Source organism: Saccostrea echinata, unplaced genomic scaffold, assembly GCF_033153115.1.
Source record: "Saccostrea echinata isolate AGI-Se365-2 ecotype Australia unplaced genomic scaffold, CSIRO_AGI_Sech_v1 ptg000029l, whole genome shotgun sequence".
Taxonomy (NCBI): domain Eukaryota; kingdom Metazoa; phylum Mollusca; class Bivalvia; order Ostreida; family Ostreidae; genus Saccostrea; species Saccostrea echinata.
Window position 1 is genome coordinate 35,470,347 of NW_026889778.1, and position 22,791 is coordinate 35,493,137.

Sequence of the window (22,791 nt, forward strand, 5' to 3'; positions counted from 1 at the left end):
GACACATTTTCATTTTGTGATTCTCTGTTTTTTACTTTACTTACTCATCGTTTTGACAGAGAGACAGCATGCGGTATGGACAGCAAACGGCAATCCGAACAATCAAAACCAGCTCATCATCTGCTGCTTGTGGATCAAACTTTGAAATAAACAAAGAATACATCATTTCAGGTATGTATGTACTGTATAAATACTTTTTCTGCTTGGTATTAATTTATGCTATGTGGGCGTTCACTAATTTTCCACGGAAATTTGTCCCAGTGTACTTAAAGTACATTTCTAGCACATAATGGCAATCTAAAGAAAATTCTGCGTGAAATAAAAGAAATTGTTTTTCCGTGGAATTATAGCGTACGTTAATTTACAGTATCTGCTCTGATTGCCTTTTCGTCAGCTGCTATAGACCCTTCTGCATTTATCGTAAATGGAAAGGGTTCTCGAAAAAAAAAAAAAACAACAACAACAGACTAACGGGTTCTTAATATATATATATATATATATATATATATATATATATATATATATATATATATATATATATATATATATATATATATATATATATATATATATATATATATATATATATATATATATATATACCAAAAACCAGATCGTAGATACATTTGTAGAATGACAAAGAAGTGACATATTCAATAAAAAATAAAAATAAACATGTACGTGTATACAAGTTTTCATTTTTTTTTTCTTTCTTATGACACGACAGGTTTCAACTCTCAAGGGCAATGGGGAACAAACCTTTGCGCCTGGAATCCTGAAACATCTTTAGTCACACAATACCAAAGAAGAGCCCTGAACCTTGGAATTTATAGAAATAGTTGTACCTGCAAGGTAACACATGTAATTCATCAAAGTTATGTTTTCCACTTATAGATTTCTGACTGCACGTCCGGTGCAATAAACTGCCCAGTTATAGGAGGAAATGAATGCGTCATCAGATCAAATCAAAGTTGTTACTATAATAATAATTCTTGTGGAAGGGTCAGTTCCAGGTGCACGTGGGCTTCTCAGGCTTGTGATATACCACAGATGTATGGAAAGTAAATTAATATCAATATTTCTGTTTCTTTTATGCTTTGTATATTTACGTGTTTGTCAAAATACTTTTTAATTTGATTTTAACAAATAAGCATGATACAGTTTCTGATCTTGTACCTAAAAAGATGCGGTTTGTTTGTTTTTATTTAACAATATTGTGTTCTTATAATTTATTTTAAGGGGATAAACTTATTCTTTATGTCGAGCATGACTGAGAAATATTGCCAGAAAGTATTACTTTATCAATATGCATTTAATATAAGTTTAAATGATGAAAATTAAGTTAAAGCTTAAGCACTATAGATGATCTTCAGTTAAGCATAAATAAATAATATGGAGCAAAACAAAAACAAAAACAAAACAAAACAACAAAAAAGGACAAAAAATAGACATTCAGAATTAAAGACCAACAAAACAATTTAAAAGTTTGTTTATGAACATGGTAGTATTTATCAAGTAATACATATAGATCATTTAACGTTTGGACAAGTAAATTTTATAAGTTGGCTGGAATATTCATTATGAATGGGTGTTTTATGATTTCTTGCGTTCCATTGAACACGTGTAAAATTAGCCTTATAGTTTCTATTAATACTATAAAGAATAAACTACAACATGTCTTGTATAGCAGTCATTAAAGATTAAAACATAACAGATACACCATGATAAATGCTAAAAAAAAACTGTTGCGTATAATTTTGTGATGCAGATAAATATTTTAAAAGCATCTTGGCCAACCAGACAAAAACTATAGTTAAAACATTGTTTTAAAAAAAATTTAGAAAACCTGTGTCTTTGTCAAATATGTTTTGTTTTCTAACCTACAACCTCTGAATGGGCCAAGAGAGAACTGCCTTTAAATTTACTTGCAAAAACATTCGCAGGGGAGTTAAAATGACTATTCTTTTAAAGTCAGTTCTCTACTCCACATCGAACTTAAAGCTGAACACGACTCGTATATAGGCATACGCCATTTTTGATATTGCTATCTACGACATCAGCACCGGGGTATACTCATCGCATTTGTTACACCTGACTGCTTTATTGTCACGGGTAAGGGCGTGGAATGGCGACCCTTGTTAGTGCTGGTTATCTTGCATTACCGTTGTTTACATTTTATTGCAGTAACGTATATTTGTGTTTGTTTGTATACTGCACTGACCTGTGCAACTGTTGTAAGTTTCTTTGGTATCTTACTCTTCTGCATTAGAAGAAGTACACAGTTATTTTGTGTCGCTACCGAGTGCTGTATAGCATACGTCCGTCTACACCGGTGACGATTGACTACACTGAACAGTGACTAAGTGAACGGCTTTATATAGGGGTCCTCAGATATAGCGAGAGACCAATCGAATATGGCGGACACATTTCTTTTACGAATCGTGTTCAGCTTTTTTCTCAATTGGTCAATCCCTGACCAATACTCCCTACATTTCTATAAATATCTTGTCATTATTACATTTTCCATTTTGACTATCGAAACGCGGGAAAAAACAAGTATCTCACATTTTCTACAATTTTCCAAACAATTAGATCTTAAAATGTTAGCATGTGTCTGGGTGAGTGAGAGTCAAAGAAATGGTTGTAAAAAATCAGTTTTCCCTTTCATCAGCTTACAGGGAGTCATATGATTTGGTGAAGTGAACTTGAGCTCCTTCATTTTTAGCTAACCTGAGCTGAAAGTTTAGGTGAGCTTTTATAATCACCAATTGTCCAATATCCGTCCATCAAGCTGTCTGTCTGTCCGTCCGTCTGTCTGTAAATTTTTCACATTATCAACTTCTTCTCAAGAACCGCAATTTTAAAAAAAGTTGGTACTTGGGTAAAGGGGATTCTAGATTGTTAAAATCATCAAGGGGAAACCCCTTTCCAAAGGGAGATAATAAAGAAAGGGCAAAACCAAGGTGGGATCATTAAAAAAAAAATCTTCTGAAGAACCACTGGACGAAAACATTTGAAACTTATCGGGAAGCTTCCTGAGGTGGTGTAATTTCTAAATTCTTCAAATCATGGCCCCTGGGAGTAGGGTGGGGCTACAATTGTGAATCAAAGTTTTATAATGAAGTATAGAGGAAAACCTTTTAAAAACGTTTCAAGAACAACTTGACCAGAAAAGCTGAAACTACAGTGAAAGCTTCCTGAGTTAGTGTAGATTGTAAATGATTCCATATGTGCCCCCTTTAGGTAGGATGGGGACACATATGGAATCAAATTTTTACATTGAAATCTTCTTCTCAAGAAGCACTGGACCAGAAAAGCTGGAACTTACGTGGAAGCTTCCTGAAGTAGTTTAGATTGTAAATTGTTCAAATCATATCCCCTAGGGGGAAAGAAGGGGCCACAATAGGGAATCAATATCATATTATATTTATATTGAAGTATAGAGGAAGCAATCTTTAAAAATTTTCTTCTCAAGAACCACTGGACAAGAAAAGCTGAAACTAATGTGAAAGCTTTCTCGGGTAGTGTAAATTGTAAATTTTTCAATTCTTTGTCCCCAGGGGTAGGATGGGACCAAAATACGGAATAAAAATTTAACATTGAAATATATAGGAAGAATCTTTTAAAATCTTCTTCTCAAGAACCCTTTGGACCAGAAAAGCTGAACTTCGTCTTCTACAAAAGCTGAAATTTACGTGGAAGCTTCCTGAGGTGTACATTATTCAGCTCATAGTCTCTAGGGGTAGGGCCCAGTAGGGATTATATAGGGAAAAAATCTTTAAAACCCCTCTTCCCAAGAATAGCAAAGCATGATGAATCATATTAATGTGGAAGCATAATCTGGTAGTGTAGATTCATTTTTTGTTCAAATCACGGCCACTGTATATAGAGTGGGGCCACAAAAGATGAACAAAATTTCACACAGGAATACAAGTATACTGGATGAATGAATATTGCAAAAAAACTTGTGCAAAACAACAGGGCTGTGTAAGGTGAACGTTGTGGCCTATGGATTTCTTGTTTAACTGTTTATTGTAAAGCATCCGTTGCAAATCCTTCTCCATCAGAATAAAAATAACCTTTAAAAAACACAAATAAATCTTGTCAGACGAGGTTTAAGGCTCCTTTCTATAACCAAACTTTATAATATTGTTTGTAGCTAGTGCCCTTAAATCAATCTAATGAAATTATTTCTTTTACAAAATTAAAGCAACATTATAAACTTTGTTAGTACACTTTAATTTACGAGGGTCATTCAAAAACATATAGACTTTCGTCATAACTTTTTATTTAACGTCATGTTATGACCAAATTCGATAGAAACATTTTATTAATAAATCCGAATAATTTGAACAAAAAATTTAAATACTTCATTATATATTTCAAAATTATTGAAAATACAAAACTACATAAATGAGGTCAAGGAGCATGCAAGTTTAAATTTAGTAATATGATCGCAATACACTACATGTACAAAGTGTTTTTAGTCATATCTCTTTAAAAGGTCGTTAAAACAAAATAAAAATTAAATATTCGAATTTAGTATGGTTACGTCATTTCATATGCCGAATTGTGATGTATTGCTTCGTTGAACAGAAATCGATTTCAGAAGACAAGTATTGTTTCTTGAAAAAGTAAAAAAAAAAAATAAAATGACGTCGCAGGACGTCACGAAGCAGCGATCCAATTTTTTGGAATTTAAGAGACTCTTTATTGGATGATGAACGGCCTCCAATGAAATTAATTATCAGGAAAAATCTGGTCAAGACCGTTAATAACGTCATGAAAAGGAATGTGCGTTTCACATTTGCGGAACTAGTGAAAGCAGAGTTACGTGTTAAAAAAAAATTGAAGACATTGACGAATTATGTTGATACTCTAATAACTGTTATCAAACTAAGTATAAAGTGGTATAGAAACCTTTTAGATAAATGTGTAAGGCGCCACAGACTGTATGTGAAATGAAGAGGTAGTGCATTTTTGAGAAACTATTTTGACGTTGTTTTGACGTTACGTCAATAAGCGTGCTCATTGGTGACAAAACATGTTGATTTTAAAATATTGTATTATTAGTTCCATTTGATCAAATAAAATGAAACTGCTCACATCAACAAAATAAATGTTTTACATATGACAATGCGCTGTTCTTTAATTTCTTAAAATAAAATGACGAAGAGCGACATTTTCTACGTATTTTTGAATGACCCTCGTATTTTACCAGAAATCTATACCTGTTTAAAAGGGAAAATTACAGAATTGTAACCTAAACATTGCATGATATACTTTCACTTATTTTGTATCAATGAAAGACCAATGAAACTTCTTCACTTGTACGTTCACGTCAAGATCGGGCTATTCATCCTGCCACTTGTATAGTTACCATCACATTACCCTAAAACTGCTGTTAATACAGCAGGCTATCATAATCGTTTTATTCACCCCAAAACTGAAGGAAATTGATAGCGCGATTTTGGCTTGTGAGCTCGTCAACTTTACGTAAGTGTTCCTCTAACTCGCGCATGCGTGCGTCGTTTACCTATTTTTTGGGCATGTTAACCCCCTCCCAATGCTGCCAGGGTTTGTCAGGATTTTCTCGCAAACAATCACATTTATCCACTTGACTGGTCTCTGTCAAGTCCATCTTTTTCGCATCAAACGTCTGTGGGACTACGTGGACGATAGGGTTTCAAATGCCCAAGCTGGTCTCAATGAACTAAGGGCTGCCTTCTCGGAAGGGTTGAATAATAACCTTATTAGAAGGATAAACACACTTATAAACAGCTCCATGCATAAGAGAATCAAGACTGTGATAGATGCACGATAGAGACATGTGAGATAATGAGAATTTTCATTTTTCACTTTTTTTTGGGGTACCGTCATATGAGTTTCAATAACTCATGGATTATTGGGGAAAATCAAATGAGATTTTGGTTACATTTTTATTAAAGATGATTTTAAATGTTGAATAGGATAACTGGAGAGTACGTCTAAAATATTTAACCTTATTTTACCTAAAAAGTTTACCCTGCGTTTCTTTTTCCTTTCAGTATATAATACAAATATAGTAACCTTGTAGTTAAAAATTTCTGAGTTTATATATATCTGTATTGTGGTTTCGTAAATTATACCTTACAAAAAAAGATGAGAACAGCTTGGAGAAGTTTCTCATTTTAAAACAATCCCAAAACTTGAAAGAGTCACATATAATTAATAGCAGGAGACAAGCACCCAATCTTAAAAACCTAACCAGAGCCAGATTTGCAGAGGAAAATCCTCAATTCGTTAAAATGTTTGGTGACCTACATTGTGGAGTATGACAATATCAGGAAGAGGGCTGCAAAAAAAACCCTCTAAAATGTTGTTCAAAATTTGCACCAAACGCTAACATGACCTGTAAGTCGTAAAATGTTTTAAGATGTCAGACTTGTCCAACCTGTAATAAATAGCCAGTACAACATAGGACAAACCGGCAAACTGGAAGCACGTGTATATACGTCTCTAAATAGCAAATTCGGGACCCTAACATAAGAAATACGCCGTGCAGTGAGCACTTTGTTATCTTTGGGAAAGACAAATTTAAAATATTTCCAATTTATAAAGAGCACAATGACTGTGAAATATCCAGATTACCAAACAAGGACTACTTTATTAGATCTCTTAATCCAAAACTTAATAGAACATAATTGCTTTAGAATTTACTTCAATTGTTTTCCATTTGATTTTTTCTTAATAATTTATGATTTTAATTGTTTGTATTATAATGCTACATTTTAGTGTTATTATGAACCTTACTAACAATTTGTAATTTATTTTGTAACTGTCTGAAGAGCCATTTAAAGGCAGAAAGTATTGACAGTCAAACTTTTTTTTTATATATAACACTTATATATATGTGAAATTAATCTATTACTAATCATTCTTTTCCTTTTTTATTTTACAATTTTGATAGAGGGGTACATGTATGCATTCATATTAATCTTAAAATTTGTTTGCCCATTAAATGTCCTTTAAGAACAAAGATTTCAAAGATGTAATAATTTTCAACATGTAACTAACTAAGCCCGACCGTAGGGCCTGTACCATGTACCTAGGTGGTATGAATCTCAGTTTTGATAAAAAAAAAAGTTGAGTACTAATTATAAACATGAATAGAGATTGCCTGCTTGATATTAACGAGTAAAGAAGAATTTTTTTTTCCAAATAAATACCTTTTCAATATATGACCAACTTAGTCCCACCTTGTGCCTGAACCTTGAACCCCTTGATCATGAATTCACAATTTTTATAGATGGCTTATTGCTTATTATAATTATAATCATGCGCACCCTTTAATCGTTTGGCTGCTTGATGCCCAGGAGTAAAGAAGATTTTTTTTAGATTTTGAATTAAATTCAATGGTTTAGCCACACTCCGTATACTCCAGGGAGACAGAGAACGAGAAATTCAAAATGTTTTCCGCTCATACAAAATACTGACGTTTTTCATACTAATAGTTAGGCCTACAAAATACTGACGTTTCTCATACTAATAGTTTGGCCATTATTTGAACACTGAATTGCGCACGGGTTTTTCCGTTTTCCCGATCATGACAAGAAGCACACAGCGGGTGTGACCGGTCAGCAGGGAATGCTTACTTCTCCATGGTACCTAATTCCACCTCTGATGTATTTTAGAGGTCCGTGTTTGCTCTGCTCCCGATTTGCATTGTTTCAATGAACTTTTGAGCTTCATTACTGTTCGTTATCTCCATATTTCATTATATACCAAAATTCTGCGGTTCAAAGAACGAAGCTGAAAATGCTCACGGACAGACGACGCTCGATGCAAGACAACGGATGGAAACAGGTAGGATAGGTAACCTGAGTGACTCTGGTGACTTAAAAGCAGAGGTTTCTCTCTCTCTCTTTATAAATATTTTTTACCGTATAGTTTATTACATGTAACAATAAAAAAGCTGAAATGCCCGAAATTAGGATAACACTGAGTAGCAATCAAAACTTGTTTAAAATGTGAAGGATGTCTTTATTTTACTTTTATGTAAGGAACTTAACTTTTTTTTGAATTTGTATTGGTAAAATTTCAATAATGAAAGCAATATGGCATTATTATAAGATACATTTCCACAAGACTGATTATGTTCTTGACATGATATAAATTCAGCTTCTATAAATCTTTTTTTTTTCTCCCTGTATGACCTAGAATTTACAATAAATTTATTCTATCAAATACTCATTATCATTTTTTTTTAAAAATCAAAATGTACATTTTTTGTGACGCAGCCTAACTCAAAGTCTGCCGACTTCAAGAAAAAATAGGAAAATTAATGTTGATTTACACTTGTCGATCATTTTCTCTAAAAGAAATATATGTTCTATGTTGAACAATTTCCTTCGTAAAATCTCTACTCAATTTGAATTTCCATTATGAAAAACTGAAGAGTGTCTCTTAAATCTAAATGACAGAAATCCATATTGTTAATGTAAATTGTAAATGGCCCTCAAATACTAATTTCAAAATTATCTAATGGGTTTTCGTCACTTTTAGAGAGAAAATGGCATTATGCACAATAGGTTTTAATCTCATCTTTGTCCAGTACAGTGCAGTTAAACACTCCTTTTTAAAGATAATCAATGATTATTCCTTGAGTGCTTAAGTTTTTCATTGGACATGATATTGCATTATATTTCAATGGTTTATGTTAATTTACGTTAGGTGCAAAAATACAACAAAAAAAACTTGAAAGGTTAAATATCAAGAAGTTTCTAGTTAGCATGATTTCAGATCAAGGAGTTTTACTGATTCTTGCTGAATCGCAGTATTTTATTAATCGTTAGATAAATTTAAGCTTTGCTTTTAATCTGAATAGTATTTTTTGTATGATTCATAATTTTTAATTGAGAAATAATATTATAAGTTAGAGAATAATTGATTGTGATCAGAGTGTGATTTATAATTTTGACCATTGTTCTTTGAAATGGGTTAAGGTCAAATCTGACCACCTGATCCTACCTCTGGAATTTCCGGAGATCCGTGTTCTATGCCCTATTTACAAATTTGTATTGTTTGTAGATTTTTTTTTTTTAGATCGATCGCTGTCCGTTGTCTTCACATTGTCATTTCTGAACGAATATGTTGGTGTTTGGCTATTTGAAATACATTATGTGTTACAACGCGAAATGTAATAACAACGCAAAATGTAATAAACCGGGATTTTTTACATTTTGCTTTATTACATTTTGCGTCGAGATCAACGCAAAATGTAATAACGCAAATGTAATAACACGATTTTTGGATTATTACATTTTGCGTTGGGATTAACACAAAATGTTATAATGCACTTTTTGGTTGTTACATTCTGTGTTACTTATTTTTTGCATTGAAGAAAACGCAAAATGTAATAAAACAAAATGTAATAAAACAAATATAATTATTTTTTTGTATTGTTTTCCACGCGAAACATCGCAAAATTGATTTAAACATATAACAATGAGAAAACTCGATTTACTAAACAGAGAGACCTTAGATTATTAAACAAACGTTACGTCTTTAACGAACATTACTAAATCTAATTGTATATTTTTAAACTCTGTTTCTAACATTTTTATTGAATACTTATAAAACGTTAACTTAACTTTGATTGACATGTCTGTTTATAAATCAGTCTGTACTATATATCCATCACTGACATTCTTGATTACCAAAGATTGTTCATGGGTCCATTAAAAGCTTTTGATATGCATGTACAACGTGCATGTGTACATTGGTTAGCAAATTAAAAGTGCATGTCTGTGTGTGTGTCTGGTGAGGAGAAGCGGGGGGTAGGGGTTACTTCGTATGTTAATCATTGTATTTTTATGCGCATGCAGAACCAATCCACTTTATTATTGGAGAGAGAGAGAGAGAGAGAATTTTATTTTTGCTGGTCTGCAATGCACATGATTTGTAAAGCAGCGTGCTATCTTAATTGTCAAGAAACCACCTTCCCGCTATATTTACACTTGCCAGTAAAAATAAATAGAATTCTTGTCAAAATTTCGTACATGTGCTTATGAAAAAGCAAAAGCAAACCGATACACTGATCAACGAAATCCCCCCCCCCCCCCACACACACACACACGTGTACACGCACGTTTCTAATTTGTAACATCTATGATTTGAATATCAACTGATTTTAAATGGCTAATGATATCAAAATATGATGAAATCAGATCTATTGTAAGAATAAGCATGATTTTTTTTTGTTTTATTTTCCTTCCGTTTTTTTCTTCATCCACAACTCAACTGAAAATTATTCTCAATCTGACTGACCAAAAATGTGTAATTCCGTTGTTGTATTTTGCTTAATCTCGACGCAAAATGTAACAACGCAAAATGTAATAATCCAAAAATCGTGTTATTACATTTTGCGTTATTACATTTTGCGTTGATCTTAACGCAAAATGTAATAACGCAAAATGTAAAAATTCTTAAAAGTGTGTTGTTACATTTTGCGTTATTACATTCTGCGTTGATATCGACGCAAAATGTAATAACGCAAAATGCAATAATCCCGGTTTATTACATTTTGCGTTGTTATTACATTTCGCGTTGCAACAATTATGAGATATTTTTAAGGATAAATCAATTTGATTCTTTTCTCACGAACTTTAAGAATGTATTGCTTTTTTTTTTTTTAAATCTATGTCTATAATTAACCGTGCTTTATCTCTACATTACTCATTTTCAGATTCCTCCTTGATTTTTTTTTTCTATCTTCGACTATTAAATTTATGAGTTCTATATATTGAGATAAAAGACATGGGTTAGCTTTGAAAAATCTCATAACATACTGTACATTTTTTTTTTTTTATTGATTTACTAGCTATAAAATAGAACATAATCTTAGATTGAAAAGACTTTTAATCTTTATTTGAATTAATACCCTTAGAACAAAGATACAATTATGTATAACTAATGGCCCAGAAATTGCATGTAAACGTACCTTTCTAAATCTTTTATTACTACTCTTGTTTTAAATGTTCACTTTTTAGGAAAGTTTTCTAGGAAAGATTGGTTCTTTACTCTAATTCTCAATTTAACACAGAAGAAAAATTGTTTGAACCCTGCATACAATAGTTGTTAACCTCCCTAAAAAATGCTGACATGCTTTGAATATGGCCATTTGTCATTGACGTTAAAGTGTTAAGTTACATGTCTCTTATTCGAATAAGAGGCACCTTGAAGGTCACTGTTTGGTACCAATACATGTAATTAACATTAAATTTCAATTTTTAGAATAATACAATTTTGGTTGTGGTTTTACTTTAATAAGATCTTAACATTTTCTATTACATGTTGAGAGCCTTTTGATGTTTTCTTTTACCAATTATACTTAATTTTCCCCATAATTACTGGTTTCACATGCCTCTACCACAGTGCAAAATGAACACGTTAACAACATGTTCTGAACATGAGATATCCGCTTAAAAAATATAAATGTGTGAGCATTTGAGAAGAAATTGTTTCATGTATCGCCTTCAACTGTAGAAACAAAGATGAGAAATTTGTTTTCTTTGTAGTATCTTTCGCCGTTTACATAACTTCTTCTGAAACATGCACATGTATACCCTTCCACCCCCAGGAGCATTTTTGTTCTTCTGATTTTGGTAAGTTTTCATTATTATTATTATTATCATTATTATTATTATCATTGTTGTTGTTGTTGTGCAGGCAACACTAAAGCATTAATATACGGTACTGCTCAGCTTTCTTTAAAATATCATAGCTAAAAATTGTACAGGTTTAAAAAACATCACCTGAATGAAAACGCATATAATTGTCGGGAGCTATTTATTAAGTAAAAATACTTCTTCAAACTTTCTTTGAGCATGATTGCAACTTTTAAAATTTCTTTTGATCGAATTTGAAGAGCACATTTTCTCCTCAATAATCTTATTCAAAATATGAAATACCCTACAGCTGTTGAATAATAAGGTTTAGAACTTAAGTATATAAGTTATGTTTTATTATGCATGGTTATCTGAATTATGTGATTCTTGGTACATGTTTTTGAGTTGTTTTTTTTTTTTTTTTTTTTTGGGGGGGGGGGGGGGGGGTATTTATTCATTTATTTATTGCTCCAATAATAACTATTCCATTTATTTTATAATATTTTTTAACATTTATATTTAAAAATAGGAAAAAAATGATCTTCTGTTTCAGTTTGAATATTCGGTAATTATCAACAATTTTCGATTCAATATGTCATAATACAGTATTAGGAAACTGTAATTTTCAGTCCACTTAATTTCAAATATTTATTGATTTATTCATGACCTCTTAACAACATTTCTCATGGTTTTAAAAAATGAATAGAATACAGGTCTTTCAAAATGTTCCTTTTTAATTCTATACTTTAAATTTTTAACATAACTTATTCTTCGTTAAAATTTCAGTCACTGTTATAATACTTGAATTTAATTGTATATTATTACTGTTGGTATTTTTCTTTCATAGAAAAGCTTATCAACATATTACCGCAGTACGTATGAAGAACAATCATACAAATACACTTCTAAACAATGGAAAGTTACATATATAGTATGAAAATAATAAATTATTTTCATTTGTGTGATCATTTAAATAATGATTCTTTTTTTTAGTTGTGCGGGCTACAATTCTTAAAAGAGATTTCAGGAGCGACATGGAGGTGGTATACACGGTTAAAATACTATGGGACTTTAAGGTACAATTAAAAATAAATGTCTTCATAACTATAATTTCTCATTTTTGATGTTTTTTTTTTTATTTAACATGAAGCACATAGTATACTCGAAAATAATAATGAATAAAATTCCTTAAAACAATTATCGAAGACTTTATTAAATAATTTTTATATCACATATTTATCATGAAAGTTTACCTCTAAATACAAACTTATTCTATGTATAAGAATAGATACAAAATTGCTTGAAGCGTCGATCAGATGAAGTAGAACTTTTTCTGTGAATCCACTGGATTTCATTTCAATTGATCACACAACAATGTAAACCAATCATAAATAATGAAATAATCAATATCCAAAATATTTATATGGAATTTGTTGAGAGATTCTTTTTTTTCATGTTTTTGCTCTGAATTTTAATGTATACATAAAAGTGTGGATTTTGGAGAGAATGCAAGAATAAGAATGACTTGAACAGAAAACTGTGCTAAATTTCTGCTTAAGCATCAATAAAGTGTGCACAATCTGTTATATAAATTTTTGAAGAAAAAATAATATTCTATGACTTCGCGACAAATACCAAATCACTATTATTTCGTTAATAGTTTTTGTAAATGTATATATATGTAGAAATAGTATTTCATTTCAGAGCAGTTCCCGACCCAATCATGGAACACAAGAGATATACACCAGCGGATCAGGAGCAAGTTGTGGAAGAGTTTTTGAACTGAATCATGACTACATCATTACAGGTTTATAACGCTTATGTTAATCAGAAACCGCACATCTTGTAAACATAAGAGAAATTATCATCTTTACATTCCCCTATACATGCCATGAAACTAATTCCCTGGAATGCTTTTCTTCAAACTTGTATTTTCATTTATGGCTTTCAACGAAAATAATGCTGTACAATGATGAATTTATCAAAACTGACTCTGAAATTTCAATTTCTTAAACAGCGGTAAATGGACTACAAGTTTATGCAACTTTTCTCCACAAGTGAAATACCTTACACCATACATAAGGACAGCTCTATATCTAGGCATTTACAAGAATAACTGTGACTGCAATGGGCTGCAATTCTTATTCCAATAGCCCAGTAATATAGTTTATTACCGTCAAGATGTAGTAAATTTCAATCTTTTTTTGTAATATAATTCAGTTATCCAGTTTATTATCCTTACAATACCAGAACAGAGAGTTCTTACAAATTTTTTTTTACAAGTTCCCTTTTTTTTTCCTTTACTTTTTTGTAGGACAATGTGTTATATATAGACAATTTTACTGTATGTTTAATAGGTTATAGACTGTACATTTCCTGGAACAGACTGTCCCTCAGTCGCGACAAGAAATGAATGCGTCATCAGTTCTGACAGCAATGGCAGTTGTTTGTACGACAGTAACACTTGTGGAAGAGTCGGTTCTAGTTGCAGGTGGATTTCCACTGCATGCTCCGGAAACAGACGGTATAAGAAGTAGAAAGAAAACAACAAAGAGATAAAGAAAAGAGACAATGTATACATCTATGTTTCTGAGAAAAGCACAGGGACTTTCATTTAGCTATTGACTGTGATTGTCTAAAAAATATACAGTAGAGTAGTAATGAAAAATCGGAGAATCAATCTGACAGTTTTTAAACATTGTGTATTACTTTGTACATTAACTATATTTCTTGAATTAATACTTAATTTTATTTTACATAAATGCAGAAATGGATGTTGTTCAGTAGTTATAAAACAATTGGACAGAATTGTTATGTTTTTTTTGGGGACCATTTCTATCTTTACGTTTCTTTTATTATGTATGACCAAATGGTAATTAAAAGATACCTTCAACCACCAGAGGCACTTGGGCCATATTGCTAGTCTGTGTCACCTTGAACTTAAAGTCTTACATTTTTAACCAGCTTCTGCCTTTATTTCGAAGCAAAGGTCCATGATCGGACAAAAATTGAATCATCAGAATGATCACTGTGAGAAGGAGTATGTACTTTAACACTGCCAACATTACGAACATTCGACATTAGAAAAAAAATGTTTCATTCATAAAATTTGATAATTTAAATAAAATGATCTTTTATAAATGAGTAAAAAATCTGGAAGATCGTTGTGTCATCTAGTTGAATCTATTTATTTCCGTCTTTTGTTGTCCGGCGTTGATAAACAATCGAATATTTTCACCTTCTTATCAGAGGCGACATTATTTGTATATAAGAACAGCGATCACCCTAAAGAATGCAGTTGAACCACATTATATACATATTCAGAACAGGAAGACAAGACCCTTTGGCCGGGAAATCCAAAAATAGGATCAGGTGCATTTTAGAGGAGTAAAAAAAACATCTGTTGACTTATCTCATTCGATGTGAGCCCTTTATGTAGATTAAGTAAAAGTTGTCTAAAAAATTGATAATTTTAACATTAACTACCTTGTACCCGAAACGTGATCTATATATACTTATCTTACAATTATACTTACTATAATACTATAATAAAGGCTGTCTTTTTTTATTATCTTAAATTTTCTACTCATTAAACGTTTGCATTTGTATGATGTTTGACACACTTATCTAAATTTTTAAAAATATTGAAGACCTAAGCTACTGTGTGTGTGCTTTAGAGGTACTAGTAAATCAGTGCGGAATTTTTTTAAAAAAAAACCGCATCATTCTGCTAGTGAGTTTCTGCCTGAAAATCGAAAATAAAAAAAAACAGATTTTCGGTGTTTCCTCCAAGACATAAAAATAAAAAAAAAATTTATGGAGAAAGTAAGAACCAATTTTTTTTCTGCATATGAAATCACGGACTAAAAATCCGCAGAAAGGCAGATAGGTTTTTTAAAAAGGTATAATTTTGCGAGTAAGTACCTTCCTTAAAATCGCAAAGGAAAAAAATCGATTTTGGGGGCGCTTCCTCTGCGCTTCCAAATACATGTGTTTAAAACACCTTTTTCACTCACGAAATCTCACAGGCTAAAATTCCGCAGAAAGGAGAGAAATTGTCCTATCAACGTGTAGAGGTTATTCTAGTGCATCCTTTACACTTTATTCTTTCAAGTCTTACCCCCACTCCCACCTCCCCCCCCCCCACCCCCACCCCCCCCCCCCCACACACACACACATACAACAAATACTAGAACAACTCCTGAAAAAGAAGAATGGTATAATTTCATTAATTGATCATTTCTTGCTACTTTGCCAGTTCTTGTATGAAAGATAAGATTTATTTGAGGAAATACGATATAATCTAATCTTTGATTAAAGAATTAAGTATCCCTGTACTTACTTTTAAATTACAAATTCATTTTATACATATGTTTTGTACGTAAATATCATTTTGTATTGAGCCGTCACGGTAGCTCAGTCGGTAGAGCACTCCCTCCGTGATCTGAAGGCCGTGAGTTCGAATCTCGGCCGCGACTGACCTAAGTCAATAAAACATAGGTAGCAACTGTTCCTTCGCCAGGCGCTCGGCACTTTGAAGTGACTGCTGCGGGTCCTTCGAAAAAACCGAGGCTCCGTGTCACGGCAGGCGTTGGCACGATAAAGATCCCTCACTGCTCAATGGCCCTAAGTGCCGAGTAAAGGTCTTAATTTGAAGCCCATTACCGGTATATGGTGACATCTCTATATGAGTAAAAAATTCTCTAATGGGACGTAAATCTACATACAATCAATCACTCATTTTGTATTGATGCACTTGTGGAACAAACATGCATAAATTATGATAAAACAGGCATTGGTTGTGTATTTAATTGTTAAAAAAACAGTTGTGGTGAATTTTAAATGAAGATTTACAGTCGTCTTTTTAACACGATTTGCACTTTTTACATCCTTCTGGCGACAGAGTGCAGATTCTTAACAGCTTGTTATTAAACGTCAATAAAGAATAAAGATTTTTTTGTAAAATCCTGTTTAAAGTGCATAATAAATTGTAAGCATATGGAGGTTACCTATCGTTATTTGTCAGGCCCTACAATGAGAACTTTGATTATCTATGTAGTGTTTCTTGCTTTCTTTGCTGATTCGGAAGCTTGTAAGTGTCTTCCCCAACATCCTCAGGAACATTTTTGCAACTCACATTTTGGTAAGTTATTGTTTATACAAAATCTTAAACTGACTTTATAAAAATCGCGGTTTCCTTTCAAATTTCAAAATCAAATTCAAGATTGTTACATCAAATAACCAACCTTTAAAAATTATATATATCTGCCTTTTTTTATTATCCTTAATGTTCTTGTGCTAAATAATTTCCATTTACAATTTTGACTTAATAACCGAATGTTTTGATGTCAGTTGTCCAGGCAAAGATCATTAGTCGAAGGACCGTAAACAAGGGATTGGATATTGTATACAGTGTTATAATACTCCAAGACTTCAAGGTTTTATTTCTATCATATACATGATAAAGTTATTCATAATTGTCTACATGTAATAATCTTGTAGATTTTGGCATTTAATACTCTTTTGATAACCACTTTTTTTTTTAAAAATTTTTTTATTGTCATCACAAATCGAAATCCACAAACAATATGTTCTTGATTATAAAAGTAAATGACGATCGAGCTTTGATGTAGTTGCTCATTTTTCACATTAGATTCCATGACTCTCCGTTTTACACTTTACATGACAGAGTGACAGCAGACGTTATAGACAGCAGGCGATAATCCGAACCATTAAAACCAGCTCATCCTCCGCTGCCTGTGGCTCATACTTTGAATTAAATAAAGAATACATCATTTCAGGTATTATTTAGACATCGGTGTTTCTGAAATTAAGTGATAGAGAGAGAGAGAGAGAGAGAGAGAGAAGTATCTGCTTTCAAATCTATCATTATTACGTATAAATGAGGTTATAGAACAAATCAATATCTTTTAACAACAAACAAACAAACATAATATTAAGAAAAATATTGGAGATACGTTTTATGCAAAATGGCATACACAGGATAAATTTTCTTCTTGTGTCGCCTGCAGATCAGAACGACACTTGAGGATCACTTTACCATACGTCTTTCTGTCTGTCTCTGCCTAGCCTAGCTGTTAGTCCGTTTGTCTATAACACATTATATCTTGAAAACTGTAAGAGGTGAGGATATGATATTTAGCTCAGGTATTGCTCTTGGTACAATTGTGTTTGTAAAATACCAATGTTACCGACAAAGTAGCTTTTGAACTTGACCTTGACGTATTTTCAAACTAGTCCATGCATCCGATTACAGTATTTTATTCTTTGAATTTTAAGAGACAAGTCTGCACTATTAGCATGTGCACTCTTTGTTGTAGAATATTTTGAAAAATACCACACAAACGATCCATCTTACCTTGACCTTTACCTACTAATTCAAGATTACTCAGAACTGTTAAATTATGTCTTAAAGCTGAACACGATTCGTAAAAAGCAGAAAGCTATGTTTGTGTGCCATATTACCCTGCATTTCCCGATACCTGTACGGCCCCTATATAAGCCGTTCAGTGTAATCAGTTCTCACCGGTGTGGACGGATGTATTCTATATAGCCATTGTAAAACTCTCTGTATTGACAAAAGTAACTGTGTGCTATGTTTCTTCCACAACAGGAGAAAGTTACCAAAGAAAATGACATCAGTTGCACAGGTCAGTGCAGTACAAACAGACGAACACGTAAACTGCAATAAACTGTAAAATTACCAACAAGAGAAGTGTCGTTCATTCCACGCAGATGCCCGTGACAAGAAAGCAGTCAGCTGTAACGAAGGATATACTCCTGTGCTCATATCGGAGATCAGGAGATAGGAAAACTAATAAGACGTTTGTCTATTTACGAGTTGTGTTCAGCTTTAAATGAGAGGTAGATATTTGATAACTAGCATATGCTAATTATGAAATATCTACCTCACAGTGTCATTAAGGTAATAGTAATAAAATGTAATTACATTTTGTTACCTTAAGTTAATGACACTGCACTTGCAAACAGAATGATATACATTTACCACACAAAACAGAATTTAAATGCATTTGGTTATAGTTTTATGAAAATAAATCGAGATGAGTATATCAAATCAGAATACATCAAGTAAAATCCAATATAAGGAAGGTCAGACTATAATCTCTTTCAAATTACAAATCCTAGGCATTTTTTTTTTAATTGAACAGAACACGAATAAATTGATAATTCATTATAATTATACCTTAAGGTGGAAAAGTGGGGGCCTATACATGTAAGGGTGGGGGTGTCCGTCCTTCTCTCCGTACGTCCGTAACACTTGGGGGTATCCATCTCTAATTTACAACTCCTCCTTTACCACTGATTAGAATTTAATGAGACTTTCACAGAATCTTTATTACATAATGCCATTGTGCACCTAATAATTTATATGTCGATCGGACAATTTTTTGCAGTTTCCTATAGCAAAACACGGACACAACCATTCTTTCTATATTATTGGGGTATCCATCTCTTTTAGCTGTTACTCTTACTATATCAAATACAATCTGGTAAGACTTTCATAGAATCTTTATTACATAGTCCAATAGTTCGCCTCGTTTATTATGTTCTGATCAGACTGATTTTTCGGGTTTCCCATAACAAAAAAATGCCATTATACTCATATGGGAGTGGGGTATCATTGTACGATGCTCACAGTACCTCTAGTTTCTACTAATTTCAATTCGATTATTCACTTAAGCTTTCAAAGACAGAATCATATATTAGTTTTTTATAATGTGAATAAATAGTTGATCATGCTTAAGTGCTATTTATCTTTGATGCAAGAGCAGGCAACACGTGCAGATGCACATGCGTTCCTTGGAGTTCGGCACAAATACTTCTTCTTTTCCATATTGTTACCTGATACTCATTTTTTCAGGTGTCAACACTCAGGGGGTATGGGAAACCAATTTATGCGCCTGGAATACTGAAACTTCTTTACTAACGCAATACCAAAGAAGAGCACTGGATCTCGACATTTATAAAAATAGTTGTACCTGCAAGGTAACACAATCTTTACTCTTAAATACTATACAAATGTAAAAGTTACCATTTTTTAATAAAAAAAAAAATTAATCAGGATTTATCGTTCGTCAATAGATTTTGGATTGCACATTCGGCGTAAGAAATTGCCAAGCTGTGAGAGGAAATGAGTGCGTCATCAGATCAAATTTCAATTGCTTCCATGACATTAATTCCTGTGGGAGAGTTAATTCCAACTGCATGTGGACTTCTCCGGCCTGTGATCTATTATAGCAGTATGGAAAGTAAATTAAAGTTAATATGAATTTATTGTAACAGTAATGATATCATCATAATTAAAATCTCTTTTACGCTTACTATATTACGACTTTTCTGATCTCGCTGAACAAATATTTTTAACATAAGGTCTTGTCTTTATAATTCATTAATTTTATTGAGGGCACACTTCACCATGACTTCGAGCATGACTGGGAATATTTTTTTCAAAAACAATCAATGTACCAACAGTTTATACAATAATGAATTTGAAATTAATCTTGAGTGTGAGAGGTCATATTCCGTAAAGCATAAATATACCATGAGGAATTTAGGTGCTCGACAAGCACATGCAAATACTCAGAATGACATAACAAATCTATTTAATTATATCTAAGGAATTTATGTCATTATACATGTACATCATTTGCATTATGACAAACGTATACAGATTATCAGTTGGTAATGGAAGAATCATAATGCATTTTTTAATGATTCCTTTTTTTTCAATTTACACATATAAAAATTTGCCTGTAAATTCTTTACATTAAATTTTTCATGTTACTGTCATATGAATTATAATTTTGGTTGTAACGCGCCATTTGATTAAATAAAAAATTAATCTATATCGTAATATTTACATTCAATGTAATTTTCTTTATGAAATCCGCTGGAAATCTACAACATTCAACCCCTATAGACACACACGAAACATTGTCACGGCGCGATAGACAACACAAAAGGAAATACATGCACTTTCAATACACTAAGAACACCAAAATGTATACTGTTTTGAGCAATCAGAAGTTAGAAGGTTTTTCCCTATTCACTATTCGAATGGCGAACCGCATTCTGAGGCCGGTTCCCTATTCAAATTACTGTAAGTTTCCTAATAATTTTTTTTTTAAAAACTTGAATGACTCATTATAATACATGTTAAAGAAGCGAAGCAAAGATATCACTGAAAATAAAGAGAGAGGACCCCTAACCAATGTAACTAGTCAGATCAAAATGATGACAATGGTTATAATACCATTTAAAGGTTAAAAATAGTGCCAGGGCCAAGCTAACACCCTGGATAACATATTTAAACCTTCTTTTGACAGGGGAAGGGACTGGGAGGGTCCGTTTGACTGTCAAAAGGAATTGAGTTTACAAGACCGGGAACCTATTTAATTAGCCCGGTCAGAATTGGGAAAAACGATTATAATACTGTTATAATAGTACATAGTTCCATGGGCTGGCTTACATCCTGAATCCCATATTAAGACCATCATCTTTGGATAGGGGAAGGGGCTGGGAGGGTCCGTTTGACTGTCAAAAGGAATTGAGTTTACAAGACCGGGAACCTATTTAGCTAGCCCGGTCTAAATCGAGGAAAACGCCTAAAATACTGTTATAAGGGTACATACTTCGAGGGGCTTGCCAACATCCTGGATCCCATATTTAGACCTTCATCTTTTTACAGAGGAGGGGACTGTAAGTAATTATTCTTAATCACAAATGGGTCCCGTCTTGTATTCCACCATAATTCAAGTTGAAGTTCACACTTTTAGGGACCCCCGATCTTTTAACTAGCGTCATAATTTTATAAATATTATGAGTTCTGTGGAAGATTACGCCAGGCGATGAGCCAAACATGAAAAAAAGACCTTGACTCTTTGTCGGAATGGATTAAAAGTATCAGATGGATATCTAAATCTCGTATTAAGCGATTGAGAGGCAATATGAAAACCATCTATCCTTCTAACTTCAATGATTCAGAAGTGAAAAAAATTTAGAAATATTACATAATCAATGTATACTATTCCCAGCTGACAAAGCAGGTAATAACATTGTGTTTGTTTATAGGGCTCGTTTTAAAAATGATCAAAGGTCACACTAAATTCAGCCAGGCTACAGAAGCAGTTTAATACAATGATCTCCTTAGTCATGTTAATATATTAAGTAAAAAATATTTCACTCGGTATTTATTTTCATTGTGTTTTCAGGCCCGTAGGAAGCAATTTCAGTTTTGGGGGGGGGGGGGGGGGGCACAGCCATACATTTTCAGTTGGGGGCACTATCAACTACCAAAAATTCCTTGAGACAAGCAAAAAAAAAAAAAAGGTCATCAGACGTTTTAATTGAGGGGGCACAAGCTAGAAGTAGCTAGATTTTCTATAGTCATCTATATATCGGCAAAATTATTGGGGGGCACGGCCCCACCCCGTGCCCCCCCCCCTGTTCCTACGGCCATGGTTTTAGAGGAGCTTGGATTTAAATCTGCGAGTGATAATCCATCTTAAACCCATAGATCTCTTTCAAAGGAAAAAGTTCTTCAAAGTTATATGTCCGTTTTAAATATTTTTAATATCCCCAATAGTTGAATTAGAATTGCCATACTTATACTGGATTCCTAAACTACATAAAAATCCATACAAACAAAGATACGTGGCGGGTTTCAGTGTTCTACCAAACTTCTTTTCTACTCCTCACTAAAAAAAATTTTAAAAAAGCAGTGAAGGAGAAACTTCAGAAGTACTGTTCAACAATTCGAGAAGTTGTGTAAATCAGATGTGGATGCTTAAAAACTGCAATGAACTTTTCGAAAATTTGAAATCATAAAATTTTACCAAATCAATAACATCAAAACGTACGACTTTTAAACACTTTATACAACAATTCCCTACGATGAATTATAAACTAGGCTTTTTGGCATCACAGACGGATGCTTTTTCAATATAAATGGACCTCGTAAAGAACAAGGGTGCTTTTGATTGGCATTCAGCAGGAATCTAGGCGCAAATTGAAAAGTATAAATTTCATTGATCTATCACAGGAAATTTTAGCATTTTTTATCATTTTGGTTTCTGTGAAACAGGAAAGGGAAATATTTTCC

At 32.7% G+C, this 22,791-nt stretch overlaps 2 protein-coding genes across 2 annotated transcripts; both read left to right on the plus strand.

Annotated features, from left to right (window-relative positions):
- Nucleotides 1-68: 68 nt before the first annotated feature.
- On the plus strand, nt 69-20,347 carry LOC133194766 (metalloproteinase inhibitor 3-like). Its single transcript, XM_061330674.1, has 3 exons — nt 69-171; nt 19,552-19,676; nt 19,773-20,347. Exons 1-3 carry the CDS (start codon nt 69-71, stop codon nt 19,926-19,928), a joined length of 384 nt encoding a protein of 127 aa, XP_061186658.1. The 3' UTR covers nt 19,929-20,347.
- LOC133194264 (uncharacterized) lies at nt 6,387-13,801 on the plus strand. Its single transcript, XM_061330256.1, has 4 exons — nt 6,387-6,393; nt 12,642-12,724; nt 13,456-13,493; nt 13,666-13,801. The coding sequence occupies exons 1-4, from the start codon at nt 6,387-6,389 to the stop codon at nt 13,799-13,801; spliced, it is 264 nt and encodes an 87-aa protein (XP_061186240.1).
- Nucleotides 20,348-22,791: the final 2,444 nt, after the last annotated feature.

Coding starts and splice junctions, on each gene's coding strand:
- LOC133194766 (XM_061330674.1), top strand. CDS start 69: ATGCGGTATGGACAGCAAACGGCAATCCGAACAATCAAAACCAGCTCA. Junction 172..19,551: donor CAAAGAATACATCATTTCAG/GTATGTATGTAC, acceptor TCATTTTTTCAG/GTGTCAACACTCAGGGGGTA. Junction 19,677..19,772: donor AAAATAGTTGTACCTGCAAG/GTAACACAATCT, acceptor GTTCGTCAATAG/ATTTTGGATTGCACATTCGG.
- LOC133194264 (XM_061330256.1), top strand. Junction 12,725..13,455: donor AAATACTATGGGACTTTAAG/GTACAATTAAAA, acceptor ACATCATTACAG/GTTTATAACGCTTATGTTAA. Junction 13,494..13,665: donor AATCAGAAACCGCACATCTT/GTAAACATAAGA, acceptor TTTCTTAAACAG/CGGTAAATGGACTACAAGTT.